This window comes from Thrips palmi, unplaced genomic scaffold, assembly GCF_012932325.1.
Source record: "Thrips palmi isolate BJ-2018 unplaced genomic scaffold, TpBJ-2018v1 HiC_scaffold_1, whole genome shotgun sequence".
NCBI lineage: Eukaryota > Metazoa > Arthropoda > Insecta > Thysanoptera > Thripidae > Thrips > Thrips palmi.
The window spans coordinates 755535-774877 of NW_023144620.1; the positions used below are offsets into that span (position 1 = coordinate 755535).

Below are 19343 nucleotides of genomic sequence, written 5' to 3' on the forward strand. Positions count from 1 at the left end.
CATTTCAAGTTGTTTGTTGTGGGTGTATCCTTCTGCAATTCTCAAAGTATTTCTTCAGCAGATTTGCAAATTCCTGATAATATGATGTGTAAATTTGTAAAAGATTTTGAAAAGTTGTATGGCATAAGGCACATGTCATTAAATATGCATCTGCTAAGACGAATGAGCAAATCTGCACCCTTAAAACCATACGAACACATTTCTTCGCAAGGTTACGAAGAACTGGGAACCTTCGTACAGACAAAGAATATCCTTCGTAGCAACGAATACCTTATAGCTGGCCTAGCACCCAGAGCTCTGCAATATCATTTACTTCGTAAGCTACAAAGAAAATCCTTCGTAGATAGCGAACTAATCTAACGAAGATATCTACTTCGTTGTAACAAAGAACTTGCTTCGCACTCCACGAACAAATCTTGGCAAGCACAGTCCTGTCTGTTCTTGATAGAACTTTTGTTATATCAGAAACAAATTCTCCCTTTGCTGCTGAGTTCAAATGGCTTGATAAGGTTATGGTGATTTACTTAACTCCTAAAATACAAATCTCCTGATAAACTACTTAGACATGTCTATTCTTTTTACCCATACCATACTACTTCAGAAAGACCCTTAGAAATTTAAGAGCTGTCAATCTAAATTGATAAGTGTTTGTAAGAAGAACTCATCATAAGGGCTGTCAAACATAGACCCCCCCTTTGTGGATTCCAAAGTAACACTGCCACTCTCTCACACAAAACCAAACATTGGTTAGGCCATAGACACTACTCACTAAAAGCACTCATCACTGGAAAACCGGACGATATCCAAACGCAATTTGGTGGCTCCTCCAATTCGGGCAATTCAAATTCAACTAAGGGCTGTCTTCGGTGACTTGACACTGACATGCCTAAAAATATCTTCAATTCTTTTGGCTTCGGACAAGAAATAAATAAACAACCGCCTGTCCTGTCAATAACGAAACATTAATTGCAGATGCAGCACTCTACAAATCAAAGAGTGTACATGGTACGCTCTAACTGGAGCATGCCTGCAAGCACGCTCTAACTAGCGCATGCCTGCCAGGCATGCACTAACTAGTGCATACATGCCATGTACACGCTAACTGAAGCATACATTTACTGCATAAGGGATAGGGAGTTTTCTGCATCAGGAAGCGTGTACATGGCATGTATGCTCTAGTTAGTGCATGCTTGGCAGGCATGCGCTAGCTAGAGCGTGCTTGCAGGCATGCTCCAGTTAGAGCATACTATGTACACTCTTTGATTTGTAGAGCAGAAGACGCAAGCCGATGCTCATTTGTTCTGGGAAGGTTGGCAATAGATCGCTGTTGGCAACATGTGTTCGGATTTGGTTCGGTGAATTTGTGTTCAGAAATGGCATTCCCTCTCGGATTCTAACTATTCCGATCATCCAATTTTTCCATAACTGTAAGTGTTAAATTGTTATCGATTTCACGGCCCCTGATTGCATATATTCGTCCCGTACCAAGATCGAATCGTTAAAACAGTTGTTTTGAATTTCCTGGTAAACTATAGTTACGGCACAAGCATCGGTTCTTAACCTCGATGGGTCATACAATTGTAATTTAATTTCAACTGTGATTAATCGCATTTTATCGTGGTCAATTCTCAGTGTTGTGAGTAAGTTGAGATGACTTTACGTTTGTTTACTTGGCCGGACGTTCCTTGTGTCGCTGAGTTAGCCCCTAGTCCCTTTGTAGAGGTTAAGTTGAATTCGCGACGTTCGGAATGTTTAACATTTGTTTTTCTTCTTTTTCCAGATAGGTCCCTTTTCTTTCTAATCATTGCAGCCCACAACTTCAATTAAGGTTTGTGATATTATGTGGACTCTTAACGGTTGAAATTTCTGGTCGCATTCTAAAGATTTGTTTTTGTTTACAGGTGTTGGGCTTTGTAGGCCATTAAAAGTAAGCATAAATTTTTACAATGGGTGTGCTTGTTCTGAGTTTATTCTCTCTCAAACACGAGGAGTCAGTTCTTAATTTGGTCTCCTAACGATTCACTAAGATTTGTGAATATATTCCACAAGTGTTTTATCACTGAGGCTTGTTCAGAATTTTACATCAAAGGTAGTATCCGCAAATTGTAAAGCGGAAATGTGTAAAGCCCATTCATGGCCATGGCTTATTTGCCACAGTTTTTTTGTTACAAACATAAATCTTATGTTCCTGGAGGTTTTGAATCTTTTAAAGAACATATCAGTAGGAAGGATCATTGCGCACCTTTCATTTGTGGCCAAGATGGGTGTCTCTCTGAGTTTCTGTCTCGGCCCTCCCTTTATAGACATATTCGAGATCACCACCTGCTTGGTGCCACCAATTTTCCTGTGCTCCCAGTTCCTGTGGTTGCTACCAATGACCCTCAAGGTGGTTCATCTTTAACTGGAAATGATGCTGCCGGGTTTGCTCCTGCAAGTGTTCGGTCAGAGGGCAGCTTTGAAGAGGATTTCTTCGAACAGCTGCCTGCTTTTGATTTCGAGCCTGAAGAGGATCCTGATGAAGAGCCTGCACCTGTTGATCTACGGTCCTCTGCAGAGAAGAGTGTTTTGCGGTTGAGAGGCATTACTTACATGACTGGTTCTGCCTTGAATACAGTACAGGAACAGTGCTTTTCTATGATGCAGGATGCTGCATCTCATTTAAAGGTGAAAGTAACAGATTTTTTATCGCAGCCTAATCAAGATGCGTTCCAAGTTGAAAGCCTTTTAAGGGAATTTTCCCTTTGTGATCCATTCAGTAGGATCAAAACAAAACCTCAACAAATGAAATGTTTCAAAGAAAAATATGGACTTCTTGAGGCTAATGAAATATTCTTGGACAATAGATTTGACTCAAGACAGCACAGCTCCAGACCCATTCTACAACCAAGCCAAGTTGCAAATTCATTTCAATCAATGAGTATCATTACTATTCTCAAACATGTAATGTCTAATGACAACCTGAGAACTATTATACTTAGTGAGAGGTCCAGTAATGATGGTTATTTAAGAAATTTTAGAGATGGATCATTGTTTGCAACTCTACCAGCAGAACTTCAAGAAGCCATCAGAATAATTCTGTATCTTGATGATCTTGAGCCGCTTCAAGCTCTATCTGCCAGGCAAGGGGTATACAAGATATCTGGTGTTTATATTGGTATTCAAAATTTACCTGCAGATCTCAATGCTCTACTCTGTAACATCTGGGTCACTATCCTGTCCTTTGCGAGTGATTGTTTAAAGGCCAAAGTGTGGGAAGGATTTTTGCGAGATATGACAATTTTGGAGAATGAAGGTGTCACTATTGAAGTTAATGGAATGCCATTTACATTTCATGCTGTTCTTGTGGCTCAGATTGGTGATGACTTGGCAGCTCACCAAATAATTGGGCTGAAGTCCCCAGCTGCAAAACTATTTTGTCGGTGCTGCTACATCACTCGAGATGAATTGTGGGCGGATGGATTTGAGCTAGGAGAACCACGGACTTCAGAGAAACATGCAAAGGATGTTGCTTCAGCAAAAATCAGTGAAGCTTGGCAAAAAGCCACTGGTGTTCTTGGGTCATCCCCCTTAGAGGGACTCCGATTCTTCAGACCAATTGAACATTCAGTGTTCGATATCTTCCATGATCTCCCGCAAGGAATTTGCAAGATGGAAGTAAAGTTGGCACTCCGACACTATGTCTGTGAGAAGAAGTATTTTGATGAGGCCACCTTAAATGCAAGAGTGCAATTCTTTGATTATGGGTTTGCTGAAAAGAATAACAAGCCATCACCCACATTTACTGCTAGTTACCTCAGTGACATCAGCTCATACAATCTGCACCAAACTGGTTGTCAGATGTGGCTGCTCACCCGTGCATTTCCTTTCTTATTTGCTGATCTTGTCCCTCAGGATGATATGTTCATGCAACTCATCAGTCTCTTAAATCAAATTATGTCAATTTCCTTTGCTCATGCACATTGTGAGGCTGATTTGGGGAATCTAGGGGCACTTGTTTTTGAGCATCATCGTGTTTTTAAAGTTATTTTTCCAGGCAAGGAGGAAACAGCCGGGGAGCCTGCCAGTGAAGAAGTTGGAACAGCCTCCGAGGAACAAGTTGATGATCCAGAAGGAACTCCTGCAACTGAAGCAGATGAAGAGGATGATAGTCACTTTGAAATATTTCAAGATCATCACCAAGAAGTTGACTTAGAAGTTGTTCCTCCAAGAGTGAATGAGGGGGCCAATGCTGAAGAGGTTGCTAGAAAGAAGCAGAAGAAGAGAAAAAAGAAAAGAATAATTAGGTTCATCAACAAGCATCACCATCTTTTGCATTATGCAGCCCAGCTAAGAAAATTTGGGCCAATGATACTATATTGGTGTGCTCGATATGAAGCCAAGCACTACTTCTTCAAATTAGTAGCAACTGTTTGCCACAATTATATAAATTTTCTGAAAACTCTCATGGAGATGCTTCAGATGAAGACTGCATCTGACATGCTTAACCAGCAAAAACAGATCCTTGTTATGAGTAAGCAAGGAAGGAAACTTTATACTGTATGTGATACTGTCCATGCAAAACAGTTGATTGATTCTGGTGTCAATGCATTGTCCAAAGTGTATGTGGTGAAGTTTGTCAAATGTCATGGAATTGACTACAGGCCAGAACTCTTTGTTACTCTCAGTCTCAAGAATGGGGGACATTACCCAGTATTTGGGAAAATCATTGCAGTATATGTTTCATTCAGTGAGGATGCTATTTATTTGATCTCTCAGAATTGGAAAACTGTCAAGTTCGATCCCAAGTTTGCGGCATATGAGGTCAATCCTGACAGTGATGCTCCTCTTCAAGTAGTCCAACCTGCCCAGATGGCCACACACCGCCTTTTGAGCTTGTGGAAACGCTATGATTCCAATCAGATGTACCTTGCTCCTCAAACCATTGCTTGAAGTGATGATACCGAAGTCTTGCATCTATAGTTTTCCTATTATGCCATTCATTATGGTCCAATAATTTTTAATTCTATTGATCTAAATTTTGATATGTCCCATAAAGTAATAAAATTCATGAACAGCCTCAGTGGTAATAGCAAGAACAAATCATAAAATTGTGTTATTCTTATCAGATTACTAATTTGAGAAATACTATTTTTTTAAGTGGCAACAGAAATGAATTATGACAAGATCAGACACTTCTTTTCTGACGAGGTGTGGGATGCAATGCCAGACATTGAAAGGACAGCAAACTTGGCAAGATTCAACGCCTACGTCTCTATGCTTATGAATGGTAAGTTAATCTCCTATTCTTTCTTTCTACTTTGTATTCATTTTTTGTTTTCTGTTGTTTTAAGTTCCATAGACAGAGTGTTTTTTAACCTTCTCTCTTTTTTCCAGGCTGTCCCATGAAAGCTCCAGCATTCATGTCACCCGAAGAGCCAAAGCCAAGTAGAAAGAAAGGTGGCAGTTCTACTCGTACTCAGGTAACATATTTTCATTGTACTTTCTTTTTGTCTGATTAGAAAATTTTAACTACAGTCGTATGATCCTTGTAATGAACTCACTCTTTCTGTTTCAGCCTAAACCCACTAATCCTGCTCCAACACGCAGAAGTTCAAGGCAAGCTAACTTGACATCCATCCAAAGTGCAAGCTCCAATCAAGGAAACTCATCTCAGCCTGACCTAACTTCAGTATGTAGTCATCAAGTTTGTGGTTCCTCACCCATTATTTTCAGGTATTTTTATTGTTGTTTGCAATACTTTTCATGATTTGACTGGTGCTCCTACAGATGGAGTCAGGGAGAAACTGCTCTTCAGATAACAGAGAAGGGAGGAATGATATAACAATGCCAATTACCCAAGCTGATAATCCTTCTCCTAACATGCCTGTAAGAGACCTCAAGCTAAATTATTTTTGAAGTTTTTCTATTGAGTGTGCTAATTTAATTGTCTATCTGCAGAATTTTGTGAGAGATCCTACCCCTCGTTTGCCATCCCCTTCACTGGATTCAAGTGTGAATTTCTCTTCTGGAAATGCCACCCACAATTCACTGCCTCTGAGAACTGATGCAGTTGTTGAGGATTCGACATTTGATGAGTTTCCAGGCATTCATGTAAGTGTTGGAAAGTAGTATTATTTATTATTATTATTTAAATGCTTACTTGCATGTACTAATTCACATTGTATTTCTACTTTTTTTTTCTGCAGAGCTCTGAAGACCTACTTTCTTTGAGATCATCATCCCCTTGTATGGATTTCGATGAAGTTATGTCCTCGTTCGCTTCTGCAAATGAGCAGTCTGAAGCAATTGAAGATAGCCTTTCAAACATGACTGTGAGTTTAGGAATTGTTTTATTTTTATTTTTTATCTATCATGCAGTCAATATCTTATTATTGTTCCCTTTTTATTGCTGCAGAGGCACATGCCAAGAAACAGCTCTTCTCTGGGGTCGCCATCTGCAGTATATGAAAGTTGCGGTCCCCAACACACATCTAACAGCCAGCAGCGAGAGGGAGATGATCTTCAGATGTCTTCAAGCATCCATGTAAGTGCTGGCATATAATTACATTTCATAAAATTTTCATTTGTATCTACAATTTAATTTTTGTTCTGTCTTAATTTTTCTTCTTATTATTAAAGGATCCTTGGAATAAAGAAAATATTTCACCAACATGGGGAGAAACGCAAGCTATGAATAGCAGGGCTGCTGCTGAGACAAGCTCGACTGCAGAGGCAAGCTCAACAATGCAGTCATTCAGAACAGCTTCTTCTCTTTTTAATGTGCCCAGATGTCTTGCTGGTCCTTCAGCCCTGCCATTACAGTCTGTGAGACCCGCTTCTAATTTTGTGCGGACACCTGCAGTAGCTCCTACAGCCTTGCCTGAACATTCGTCTGTCAGACCCGCTTCTATTCTAATGATGGGACCATCTGCAACTTCCTCATGCCATTCCCTGCAATATGGTATGCGTGCAGCTGCTTCATCAGCTTCAACACTGGTCTCAGTTCGACCGGCCTGCACTCAAAGCACAAGATCACCTTCTCTTTTGGTGGGGACACCAGTAAGCCCTTCAACCTTGCCTGAACAATCTGTCAGACCATCTTCTTCTTTCATGCTGCGACCATCTGCAACTTCCTCAAGCCATACATATCAGTATGGCACGCCTGCTACTGCTTCATCAAGTTCAGCACTGCCTGCAGTTAGACCAGGCTGCTCTCGAGGATCATCTGCATCACCACACCAGCAGGTAACTCCCTTTTTATTTCTAATTTGTATTTGCTTTCCTTTTTTGTGTTTGTGTGTTACTTCAGCTACTCATGATTCAGAAAATTTAATGGAGAAAATATTATTTTGCAGGCATTAGTAGCCCCTCTATCTAGTGATTCCAATTATTTTGTTTTCCTGAACCAGGAGGATAGAGTATGTTCTTTCTGTTTTTAAAATATAGGTTATCCAATATTTCCAAATGAATCAGAAATTCAATTAATTCATCTGCTCTGTTTCAGGTCATACGTTTAATTCAAGAGCGCCTTGCTGAGTTATCTCTAGTAAGTAAGCCATCTCCACATTTGTTAAGTTTCCTTTAAAAAATAATAATATTTAATGTTGAAAATTTTTACCAGGAATACAACATCTTAGAAATAATCCAGGCTAGTAAAGACCCTCTTCTGAGAGAACTTGATGAAAATGGTATTGTATATGGTGCAGAAAGAAAAAGGTTCATTACAATAATTACAGACCATTTAATATCAGAAGCAGGGTGAGTCATAACATCCTATAAATTGATGTAAATTAATGGGCTATTCATATTTCTATCTATTATTTTTATCATTACAGATCTGTTCTCAATGTTACCACAAGGCAGAGGGAGGCAGCGGCAATTAGTATTGTGAAAACATTACCTAAAATGAGGAAGCATCTTGTTAAAGAGTCAGACCGGCCCTGGGTGAGCATATTTACTGCTTGTCTGAATCGTAACACAATTGACTGACTTTCATTGCCTCTAAATATTTTTATTTTCAGCATCATTTCTTTGGAGAAGGAAATATGGGCTTCCTTGCTCACAGCATAATTACAAACCAAAGAAGTCTCAAAAGAAAAACTGGTCAGGGTGTGCGAAATGCACCCTCTGTTCCCAAAGGACCGAAAGTGCCAAGAAAACTGTTACCACCTCCAGACGACACACCTGATGATTCGCCTGACCCTGTCAGTTTTGTGCAAGATGTGAGTTCAGATACATGATCGTATGAACCCCTGTTTTTATTTGTTGATTTTCCTAATGATATCAAAATGTTTCAGGTTTCTGAGCTGAGTCAGACTATGCCTACCATTGGCAACAAAGCAAATGTGCTTCATCTTATGTCTCAAACTTACACAAGGCGTAGGGAGAAGATGGCAAAAAAGGAATTAAACACAGGGAGGATTATTGAGGGTTTCCCCCACTTTCTGTCCTATCATGGAGAGCTGGTATGTTTAGTATATATTTCTTGTTGATGTCCATGACTTTTGTTACAATTTTATGTTACATTCTGATTTCTATTTTCTTTCTAGATCGAGCAAGAGTTTAACACTTTATACCCAAGCAGGCAGGGTGTCTTTTTCAGAGAGTTCATGGTTGATATGGTGCCTAAAATTTTAGCAATTGTCAAGGATGATCAGAAATTCATGGAATGTGTAAATTGGACATCAAATGGTAGGCTTGACAATTACTACATTTGCTGCAATCTTATAACCAGTATAGGGAATAAATTTTATTGATTTGTGTTCTTTTAACTTTCTGTCCAGATGCCTTGAACGCTCTTTATTGCCTTACCAAGTTCCTACCAACACCTCGCAGAACTTTTGAGCATGAAAGGAAGATGCCTCTACATGCCCGCACTTCTGACCTACTTTTCATAGTGCCTGTGAGTACCTTTTTGCCTTCTCAGTAGTGCCATCTTGGTATTTATTCCGTTAATTTTGTCTGAATCTCAACTGATTTTCCCCCCCCTCCAGCTGGGTAGTGATCCTCAACAACAGGCAGACCAAAGGAGAAGTGAATCAGAGTACATGATTCAGCCCCATCTCATGACTGTAGGAAATGGCAGGGATGCAAAAATTTTCCTTGTGCTTGGAGACTCTAAGTTGTTGGAGCTAAGTAGAGCAGCCACCTTAACAAATGCTACTGATCTCTTGTTAAAGTCATTTTTTGTTTTTAGTGCATATTTCCCTCTAGGGTGGAAAAATGCCTTTAGATTTCTCCAATTATATGTTTACAAAATTCCTTTAGATAGTGCAAGAGAGAGCTCCTTTCCTGAGCACTATCTTAGACTCAAAAACATGTCCATTCAATAATTTTAAATTATTTTTAATTCTTGAATTCTTGTTAACAGTCACATGTTTCCATTGTCAAACTCACCAAGTCAATTGTGTTGTTTGTTAAATATTGTTTAATATTGAATATTAAGTTAAGTTTTCAGTGTCAATGTTACTGTACAATGTCAATCTATGTTATTGTATATATCTCTTATTATATGTTTTCAAAATTCCTTTGGATAGTCCAAGAGAGAGCAACTTTCTTGAGCTCTATCTTGACTCAAAAACATTAGATTTAATAATTTTAAATTAGCTTCTTTAATCCTTGTTACCAGTCACATGTTTCCATTGTCAAACTCACCTAGTCAGTTGTGTTGTTTGTTAAACATTGTTTAGTATTGATTATGAAGTTAAGTTTTCAATGTCAATGTACAAGTCAGTCAATGTTATTGCACTTGTTTCCCCAAAAATTGATCTTTTTACTTCTAATAATAATTATTCATTTATTATACATTTTGTACGGACTGAAGGATGTGATTTTGCCTTCTTGCAAAGCAAAATTATTGCTTATTAAAAATATATGTCAATCAATATTGAATTATCAATTAAGAGTGCAGCCTCAACTTCATACGAAGTATTATCTTCGCATCACACGAAGAATCATTCCTTTCATTCCGAGCCCTCTCATCTTTGTGACCAACGAAGTCATTTCTTCGTGCCCTACAAACTTATTTCTTTGTCAGCTACGAAGGGATTTCTTTGTCAGCTACGAAGGGATTTCTTTGTAACCTACGAACTAATTCTATGTAAGCTACGAACAAATTCTTTGTTAGCTACAAAGCACTTTCAAACCGAAGCATCCATAGAGACCTGTCCTGTTACGTAGTATGTACTTCGCAAGACTACGAACTAACTCTTTGTATAACGTATGCTCAAAATCCTACGTAAGCAACGAAGAAATTTCTTCGTTATACAAAGCCATTCTTCGTATGGTTTTAAGGGTGTGAGATAGATTGTGGTCCCTTTTGAAAACCTCAATGGAAAGTTGATGACTCCCATACATGGTTCGAAGGAAGTCCCTCTTCAAATTATGAGATTTATAACCTTTTGACACGGTTGCCTCTTCTCACCAAGAAACTCCCAGCAGGTCAAGCCAAAACCTTTTGTGAAAAGTTGTTTCAGAAACACAGACGGCTGAAAAAGAATAAGCGCATCAATAGTGATGCATTTACAGTTACCTACAAACCACCTAAAGAAAAAATACTTGATGAAAAAAATACGATTTCAAGAAATCCTAGGAGTCACGAAGTCAATTTGATTATTGTGTAAGAGTGTGGAGAAAGAAAAGAAGTGGTGTTGTGAAGTTGTGGCTCAGGGGACTACCAATGGCAGTGGTACCAATGTGGTCGATGTGCCATCCGTCGAAATTTAAACTTGACAATAAATAGAAATCAAAATGCTGGAAAATTCAAAAAATTCCAATGCTAATGTATTCCGCAGTGTTCTGACAATGGAACATCTTTGAAGTCCATCATGATTAAAATGTTCTTAGCAGAAAGAAGTCAGTAAATTAATTTTCTCGGGTTGGCAACTATTTTCTCGGCGTCTGCGCCCTTGCGAAAATCGCGAAGCTGAAAGCGCCAGCAGTCGCGCATTAAAACTGCCCCTCCATTGTTGTGGACGTTGAATTGTTTGGCTTGTTTCAAAAGGCTATGGTTCTCTAGTCATGTTTTCTTCAATTCTGTGTAATAGTTCTCCCTTACAACGTATCAACACCACGACGGTTGGTTTGACAAACTTCATAAACTCGGGAGGGATGGTTTCGAAACGCGGGTGAGTCTTGTTCGAGGAACATGAGCACTGCAAGTCGCGAGGTGGAGCGAAGTGGTCCTAGTGCTAACTGAATCACAACAACAACACTGCGCATGTCCAAAAACACTCCAATCAAGAAGTATTATTGGATAGTTCTACCCGAAAAACTGCGTTCGAACCGGCACCAATTCTATTGTTGCATCTTGTCTACCTGCAGTCAAAGAAATTTTTCATTTCGAACGTTGCTTTTTCAGCTTTTGGAGTAAGCTGTACAGACCCAAAAAGAAGCTCCGCTATTGGTCCGCCCCGGCTCGGCTCCCCCCACTCCTTTTTTTTTCCTTTGACGAGTCGAGTTTTGCCATGGAAACGGCGATTTTGACAGCAAATTTCTCAAAATTGGCCACCAAATTTTTGACCAGATTTCAACATCAGAATCAGCGTTCAAAGTTCTACTAGTCTGCAAAATCTCATTAAAATCGTATAGAAAACTTCCGAAATGCATAAAGGGCCACACAAATCAAATCTCGAGCCGGCTGAGTCCTGGGTATACTATAAGGCTACTTCGTGCCTAAAAATGTACTAGAGCGATTCTCACGTTTCGGGGTAGTTTTGGCGTCTCTGATTTGCCGAAAGTGAGAAATATCCAATTAAGTTGTTCTGATTATTGGGGTCCTGGATGATACTAGAGTTATGGCAATGGTATTTATAGTAAAGACCTTGTACTACCTTCCTAAAAACATGAGCCATAAGGTATTCCCAAACGTTTTAGTGGGTGTTTTGATCACGGAAATTACGTTATCACGGAAGTTACAAAGTGTGAAAATCGGCTTTAACGGCTGACTCGGGCTTGCTGTGGCTTAAAAGTCGTGCCAGGGTCAAATGATACTCTAAGCCCGACATTTAAGCGGAAAATTTTTTCACCTAGTGCTGCTGCAACATTGGGTAAAGGGTGCCACGGAAGTTACAGGTAATTGTTGATACACGCCATTTTATAATGCTCTAGCCCGCTTTGAGACCGTGTACAGCATCTTAGATTTCCGCGACCCATGCAATTATATCCCAGGGACTCCACTTTGATGGCTTGTGTCGTGGAAAGTTAAAAGTTTGGCTTGGGGAGAAGTCCAGAGCTGCCTTTTCGAAATTTGTGTAGTGAAATTGAATATACGGAGGACATTTTTCGTTGCAGCATAAGTACCTTTGAAAGAAGTCTGGCGTTTTGGTCTTCGGTTGAAATCAGCTCGAGACATGCCAAGCTTCGAATCCCCATCGACAGTTGGCAGCATTTTCGAACCCCACCGCCACACTGGGGGCGGGAAGTTCGAGTATGTTCTCTTTGGACAATCACGGAAGTTACATTTGGGGTATTCCAAACGCTACGTAGACCAATCCAACGAACGTGAACTTTTCGAAATGTGTGCGTTTAGTGGGCAATGGCCCTCCCTAACATCGGAAACAAACCCCATGTCGATATCTGCGCTCGTTTGGGCACAGGAGTCAGAAGAAACGAAACTACCCCGAAACGTGAGAATCGCTCACTACTTTTCTCAAAGTTATACCAGCATGGAATGTTGTTTGTGTCTGAATCTTATGAGAGTGGGTCTAGAGTCTCATCACATGTGAAGTACAAACATGGCAACTGTCGCCATTTTGGTAGAATTGAAAGATTTTTCAAGGACAGTTCTGAATTGTGTGAAGACTCATGTAGTGTTTCATGCACATGTAAGTTCTATGCTGTAACACAGATGTTTCATGTTGAGCCAGCGTTTTTTGTTACAGATGTGTATGAAAAGTGCCACATCAAGAAATATATTCGCTTGCTCAAAATGTTTTCCGCCTTGTTAACGTGAAATCCTTGGCTTCTGTTTGTTTTCATATTGCAATTTAAAACCAGTCTGTCATTTGTGAGCCTCTTAAGGGGGGACATCACTCCAAAATGATCAAAAATTGCAACTTTTTTTTATTAGTTTATATTATAGACCATTCCTTTCTGCGTCGAATGGTGAAAACCGAATTCCGGAATACAAAAAATTGCAGTTTTAGTAGGTTGTGCGCCGCAAACATGCATAGGGGAAAAGCCCAGTTTCCCCAACTTTGATCGCGTTTTTCTCGGAACATGAAATTGCAAACGGTTGCAGGCCTCTAGGGCGCAGTTTTTGAGCTACAGCGGGGAGATTTAGCATGGAAGCTCCTTCGACATGCCGCCATGGTGGGTAGCAAAATATTTTGATTTGGTCAATTTTTATTATTTTTTTAACGTTCAAAATTGAACAATTTTGACCCAAAAAATTGAACAATTTTTTTGGCATGTAACAAATTCAACTTTAAATGATTTTTGAAATGTGATTGAGGTACCCACCATAGCCAGATATCTCAGGAAGGCTGTCACCAAATTTCAATGTTCTAGGTCAAACCGTTTGGCGTCCAGCGCTGCAACCGTGCGAAATGGTCTAACCTAACACTCAAAAATGTGTTTTCAACGAAAGCGCTGTACTGCCCTGGCGGATTGACTTAGTGTTGTTTTATGCTTTATCTGTTAAAATATGAACAATTTTCCTCTTTCCGTTTGGTTTTTATGACGTTTTTACAAAAGCACTGTTTTTGGAGTGATGTCCCCCCTTAATTCTTTTGAACTTGAATAAAACGTGAGAAGTGATAGCTAAATGCCATGTGTTTAAGAACATCCATCCATCTATCTAGCCCGCCGTTCTGGCCGGTGAAAGTGTCTTTTACGTATCTTTTGTGTGTTTTTTTTTCGGCCAAAAAAGATAGATAAAAGGCAATTCAAAGACAGCTGGAAGACAGCCAAAATATACATTGAGGTGACTTCTTTCTATCTTGTGTGTATCTGTCGCCAGACTTCCTGCTAACTTTTTCGAAAAGATAGAAAAAAGACGAATCTAAGTGCTCCAGTTCTACGCGGGCAGAAGCTTGCTTGGAGATGTGCTCATGAACGAGCATCTGAAGGAAGAATATGATATGAAGTAAGGTTTTTTGGTGTATTTTTATTAATTTTACAAACCATTGATGCGCTTAATTGGCCACTAAAATAATTGTATTTTAGGTTCTCTTACGAAATGGAAGTTTACTTGGCAGACATAATAGTGCAATTATTTCCAACAGATGTCAAGGTAAAGAATCTTCTAGTTTTTATTTTGGACTTAATTTTTAGGTAGATGGACTATCATTCACATTAGTTTTTATTTTTCTGTTGCAGTCTGCAGGCTTCTCCCACTCCTGGTGGTAGGGATAGTGTTGAGGGAAGGCGCAAATTAGTAAAAAGGTTAAAAGCGTAAGGTTATGCGCAAAGGTAGACTAATTAAGGAGGCTCAGAAAGACAAGGAAACTCCAAACATCTCCAGTGATGGTAAATATATTGGTTGCATTCAAGGATCCTTAACTTAACTCAAAAGGGCATCATAACGTTATCATTAGAGTTAAAGTTATTACCCTTAACTTATAACATCTTTTCAAAAGGGTAGGATATTTTTTTTGTCTCGAATTTGTGTAGATACACTTTTCCAAGTACGTACCCTTAACCTTTAGCGAACATTGTCTTATGTTACGTTATGAAAGCAGTGTTCGTTAAATGTTAAGTTAAGTTAAGGATCTCTGGTTGCATTTTATCTTGGTTTGCTCATTTCCTTTCAATGTCCCAATCATTTTGTTTTCAAGAAAGGATCAGGATGATCCTGCCCATGATGACATACTCAGGCTGAAGAACAACAACAGCCCTGGTCAAGTTTGGAAGAATAATGGAAAGCTAAATCTTCGTATCGTTTGCGCAAGTTAGGGGGTGCCTCCTCAACTGATTGCTACATGAGTGTTTATCCTGCATTAAGGGATCCCCTGGGCTATTTGCTTGTAAGTTTATTTTGAGCAAGCCATGTCTGTTTATTTTAAGAGGGTTTCATGAATTAATAACTCAAATTTTATCTGTTGCAGCGGGAAATGGATTTTGATTTGAAGGAGTTCCCCAACTCTCGAGTCAATTTGTTCGGAGAGTGGCCGAACCTCTCGCTATTGGAGTCTAAGGTGCCCAAAGCTAAACTAACTAAAATTCAAAATTGTTTGACTCCAGGTAAACTTATAATCAACACGTTCCCCAATGTGACTGTTTCGAACTTTTTGTGTGACTCTGTTTTGTTTTGGTTTCACTTTGCATAGGGAAGGAAGATAAAGACAATTTTGGCTCTGCCTTATCTGTTCCAAGTCTAAACATGCGCCAAGAAAGGAAAGAACAAGCAGTGGCGACCCTCAAGATACGAAGTTGGTAAAGCTCTGCTGCTTCATGTAAAGGTTGGTTTAGATTTCTTACCTTTTAATGTCATGCCCTTTTGGAAATTTTGTAACCTAATGTTTCTGTTGCAATTTTAAAGGCTTGTGGCTGTACTTAAGAATTTTGTGATCTGTCGGTGTTTCTTTTATTAATTTTTGTTTGTTCATCTTTTGCTTAAGACAATTGGAGACATTGAACCAACTTTGTTAGACCGGCTGAAAGAAAAGTATGAGCAACAATTTAAGCCTGGGACCTCAAGCAATCGTTGTTGGCCCTGATGTAGATTCGATTCAGCAAAGCTACATCCGTGTCAACAACATTCTGTACAAGGTGGACAATGCACGCAAGGCTATAGACATTCCTTTCAAGAGTTTCCATTCACTCGATGGAAAATATCACATTGGAGCAGAGAGGGAATGGCTCTTCTTGGAAACAGCTGTGTGGCATCAATGAAGGGAAGGATGGAGACGGCCGAATTGAAAGCAGTCGCTCTGAGTATTTAAAGTTTAAATCATCCAAGTGTTTCCCATCTGTTTGCTCAATTTCTTTTAGTTGATTTTGAAATGTTTTCTACACAACCTTTGTGCAGTTAGAGTTGTGTTTGTTTTTTTTCTTCTAATGTTTTAGTATTAATATTGATCTCATTGTAGTTAAACTTCGTAATTTTAATTAGTTTTCTTTCGTGTGCTTTTACAGGGCCCATTGGTGTTACATACCAGATGTTTCAAAATGTGCCTTGCTCTCAATGTATAAGTCCCAATTTCCTGACTTGTTCTCTTTTCGTGTCCATTTCCAAATATCTCACCAAAATGTTAACACTTATGTATGCATGTTTGACAAGTGTGACCGTAAATTTAATAATTATCGGCTGAGCGATAGCGAAGCCCATGTCGTAACCGGATCAGCCCGAAGCGCATACGGGCCCAGCACCTGCCGCGGAAATATAATGAGGTGGTGGCCAGCGTGTGAAGGTGACGAGTCGAAACCGCGCACCGCCGCGGGGGTTGACCACAGCCCCCTCTCCCAGTCCGGCACCCGGCCGGACGGGGCTAAAAGCGGGGAGCGGACGCGACTCGGAGGGGACCTCCGAGTCGGAGCTGCTCGTCAGGGCCCCGGAAAAGACCCCGCTCGCCCTCGGACACCGCACGTCGCCATCGCACTCGCCGCTCTGTAACTCCCTAGTGTAACTATGTGTGATTAAAGAGTTGTGCAAGAATTTGCCCTCGCTTGCTACTGTTACACCTTGCCTTGTGATCCCGCCTAGCCGAATCAGACCCAACGATGAAGGGTTGAGTTATGGCCCAAAGAGAGTGCGAAGCTGAGTGGAGCAGAGCAGAGAGAATGTTCTCTCGTTCTTTCTCAAATCGCACGACCCCCGAAATCGATGTCTCGGATTCGAACCAAACTTGGTGGACTCATTGCTTGGGTCACCAAAACCAAGTTTCTGACCCCGAAAAATTTTTTTTTGCTCTAAAAATATTTTTTTCCCTAAAAGTGTAAAAAATGGACCAAAAATCGAATTTTCGTCCAATTGTCCCTACATTGTGCAAAGTTGTTTTTTCAACGTCTTTTGATCTTATTTTATCCTATTTTATCCTATCCCACTCAGAAATGATTTTTAACACCACTATAAACCATGAAAAACGACAAAATTTTAACGTTTTCTTGAATACCCAAAAAATGCATCCGAATTTTTTCATGAAAATTTGTTTTTAAATTCATCTTTTGGTCCTCTAACATGTGTCAAAAAATTGGGAGAGTTAAATTTGAATTGCCTTTAAAATAATTTTTTTCCACTTTTTTCAGTGAAAATTTTCACTAAAATGACTCAATTTATCAAGTTTTCAGCAAGACTATTCAAGTCTCATGGCTCCTGGGTCCTCCTGGATGGGCAGAGATGTTGGAAATGTATTACTGAGTAGATAGTAGCTTCAAGATGTTTATTTTTAATTATTTTAGATGGTTGTCAGGCAATACCGGTGAGCGATTCTTACGTTTCGGGGTAGTTTCGTTTCTTCTGACTCCTGTGCCCAAACGAGCGCAGATATCGACATGGGGTTTGTTTCTGATGTTAGGGAGGGCCATTGCCCACTAAACGCACACATTTCGAAAAGTTTACGTTCGTTGGTTTGGTCTACGTAGCGTTTGGAATACCCTAAATGTAACTTCCGTGATTGTCCAAAGAGAACATACTCGAACTTTCCGCCCCCAGTGTGGCGGTGTGGTTCGAAAATGCTGCCAACTGTCGATGGGGATTCGAAGCTTGGCATGTCTCGAGCTAATTTCGACCGAAGACCAATACTCTAGACCTCTTTCAAAGGTACTTATGCTGCAACGAAAACTGTCCACCGTATATTCAATTTCACTACACAAATTTCGAAAAGGCAGCTCTGGACTTCTCCCCAAGCCAAACTTTAAACTTTCCATGACACAAGCCATCAAGCCCTGGGATATAATTGCATGGGTCGCGGAAATCTAAGATGCTGTACACGGTCTCAAAGCGGGCTAGAGCATTATAAAATGGCGTGTATCAACAATTACCTGTAACTTCCGTGGCACCCATTACCCAATGTTGCAGCAGCACTAGGTGAAAAAAATTTCCGCTTAAATGTCGGGCTTCGAGTATCATTTGACCCTGGAACGACTTTTAAGCCACAGCAAGCCCGCGTTAAAGCCGATTTTCACACTTTGTAACTTCCGTGATAACGTAATTTCCGTGATCAAAACACCCACTAAAACGTATGGGAATACCTTATGGCTCATGTTTTTAGGAAAGTAGTACAAGGTCTTCACTATAAATACCATTGCCATAACTCTAGTATCATCCAGGACCCCAATAATCAGAAAAACTTAATTGGATATTTCTCACTTTCGGCAAATCAGAGACGCCAAAACTACCCCGAAACGTGAGAATCGCTCCGGTAAGTTGCCCTAGACTCCGACGAAGTCCCAGGCCATAGGCCCCGATCCGACTCCGACCCGGTCCCGACCTGGCCCCGACCCGGCCCAGACCCGGCCCAGACCCGGCCCAGACCCGGCAAAGACCCGGCCGAGACCCGTCAAAGACCCGGCCGAAAGGCCGGGCCGGCCGACACCCGGTCGCCCCATAGGAATCCGGCAAAGCCTTGCACTGAAAACGTAATGGTCGGACACATGGCCAAATTATGGCGTGACAAAAAGTCACGTTAAAAATTGGCGTGACACGAAATTCACGCCGAAAAACGGCGTGACATGTGAGTCACGCCCTCATTTGGCGTGATTGACAACGCGTTTTCTGAGGCAAGTCACGCCAAAAAGCGGCATGACAAGAAATTCACGCCAAAAATTGGCGTGAATTTTTGAGTCACGCCGATTTTTGGCGTGACTTTTGTGTCATGCCGTTTAATGGCCTGACACTTTCTTCACGCCCCTGCAGCGGCACGAAGTCACGCCGGTAGATTTTCAGTGTGGCTAAGCCTCGGCAGAGTCCGACCGAGTGTAGGGAGACCACTCCGGGAGGCCAAGTCCGGCCACGGTGTAAGAGTGCACCACCCGAAGAGTGGTCTCCCTACACCGTGAGTCCGGACTGGGGCGGGTTCCGCCGGGCACAGTGTAGGTAGACCACTCTTCGGGTGGTGCACTCTTACACCGTGGCCGGACTTGGCCGGTCGGTCGGACACCGCCAGGGCTTAGCCAAGGCTTTGCCGGCCTATAGGGCGACCGGGTGTCGGCCGGCCCGGCCACTTGGCCGGGTCTGAGCCGGGTCTTTGCCGGGTCTCGGCCAGGTCTCGGCCGGGTCTGGGCCGGGTCGGGGCCAGGTCGGGACCGGGTCGGGGTCGGATCGGGGTCTATGGGCCGGGACTTCGTCGGAGTCTAGGGCAACTTACCGGTATTGCCTGACAACCATCTAAAATAATTAAAAATAAACATCTTGAAGCTACTATCTACTCAGTAATACATTTCCAACATCCCTGCCCATCCAGGAGGACCCAGGAGCCATGAGA

The 19343-nt window shown here is 41.0% G+C and overlaps 1 protein-coding gene and 1 long non-coding RNA gene across 5 annotated transcripts; both read left to right on the forward strand.

The window, feature by feature from the left end:
- Window positions 1-1300: 1300 nt before the first annotated feature.
- Window positions 1301-9984, forward strand: LOC117638947. Of its 3 annotated transcripts, XM_034374191.1 has the most exons (19): window positions 1301-1828; window positions 1902-1927; window positions 5138-5266; window positions 5374-5459; window positions 5555-5668; window positions 5767-5865; window positions 5938-6090; window positions 6186-6311; window positions 6395-6523; window positions 6619-7224; window positions 7335-7397; window positions 7484-7525; window positions 7601-7737; window positions 7815-7923; window positions 8001-8201; window positions 8277-8444; window positions 8529-8670; window positions 8763-8881; window positions 8973-9984. In XM_034374191.1, coding segments are annotated over exons 2-19 (2763 nt in total). In that variant the 5' UTR covers window positions 1301-1828; window positions 1902-1926; the 3' UTR covers window positions 9312-9984. The 3 variants fall into 3 exon arrangements, with proteins under 3 accessions (XP_034230082.1, XP_034230098.1, XP_034230089.1); XM_034374207.1 differs by lacking the exon at window positions 7335-7397; XM_034374198.1 differs by having other exon boundaries at window positions 1812-1927.
- Window positions 9985-13588: 3604 nt separating this feature from the next.
- On the forward strand, window positions 13589-16748 carry LOC117639232. Of its 2 annotated transcripts, none has more exons than XR_004587356.1 (7): window positions 13589-14065; window positions 14146-14212; window positions 14299-14448; window positions 14761-14945; window positions 15027-15162; window positions 15249-15380; window positions 15540-16748. It is a non-coding gene; the product is annotated as an uncharacterized LOC117639232 (long non-coding RNA). The 2 variants fall into 2 exon arrangements; XR_004587355.1 differs by having other exon boundaries at window positions 14757-14945; window positions 15540-16747.
- The last annotated feature ends 2595 nt before the right edge of the window (window positions 16749-19343 follow it).

Coding starts and splice junctions, on each gene's coding strand:
- LOC117638947 (XM_034374191.1), top strand. Junction 6,312..6,394: donor ATAGCCTTTCAAACATGACT/GTGAGTTTAGGA, acceptor TTATTGCTGCAG/AGGCACATGCCAAGAAACAG. Junction 8,202..8,276: donor CTGTCAGTTTTGTGCAAGAT/GTGAGTTCAGAT, acceptor AAAATGTTTCAG/GTTTCTGAGCTGAGTCAGAC.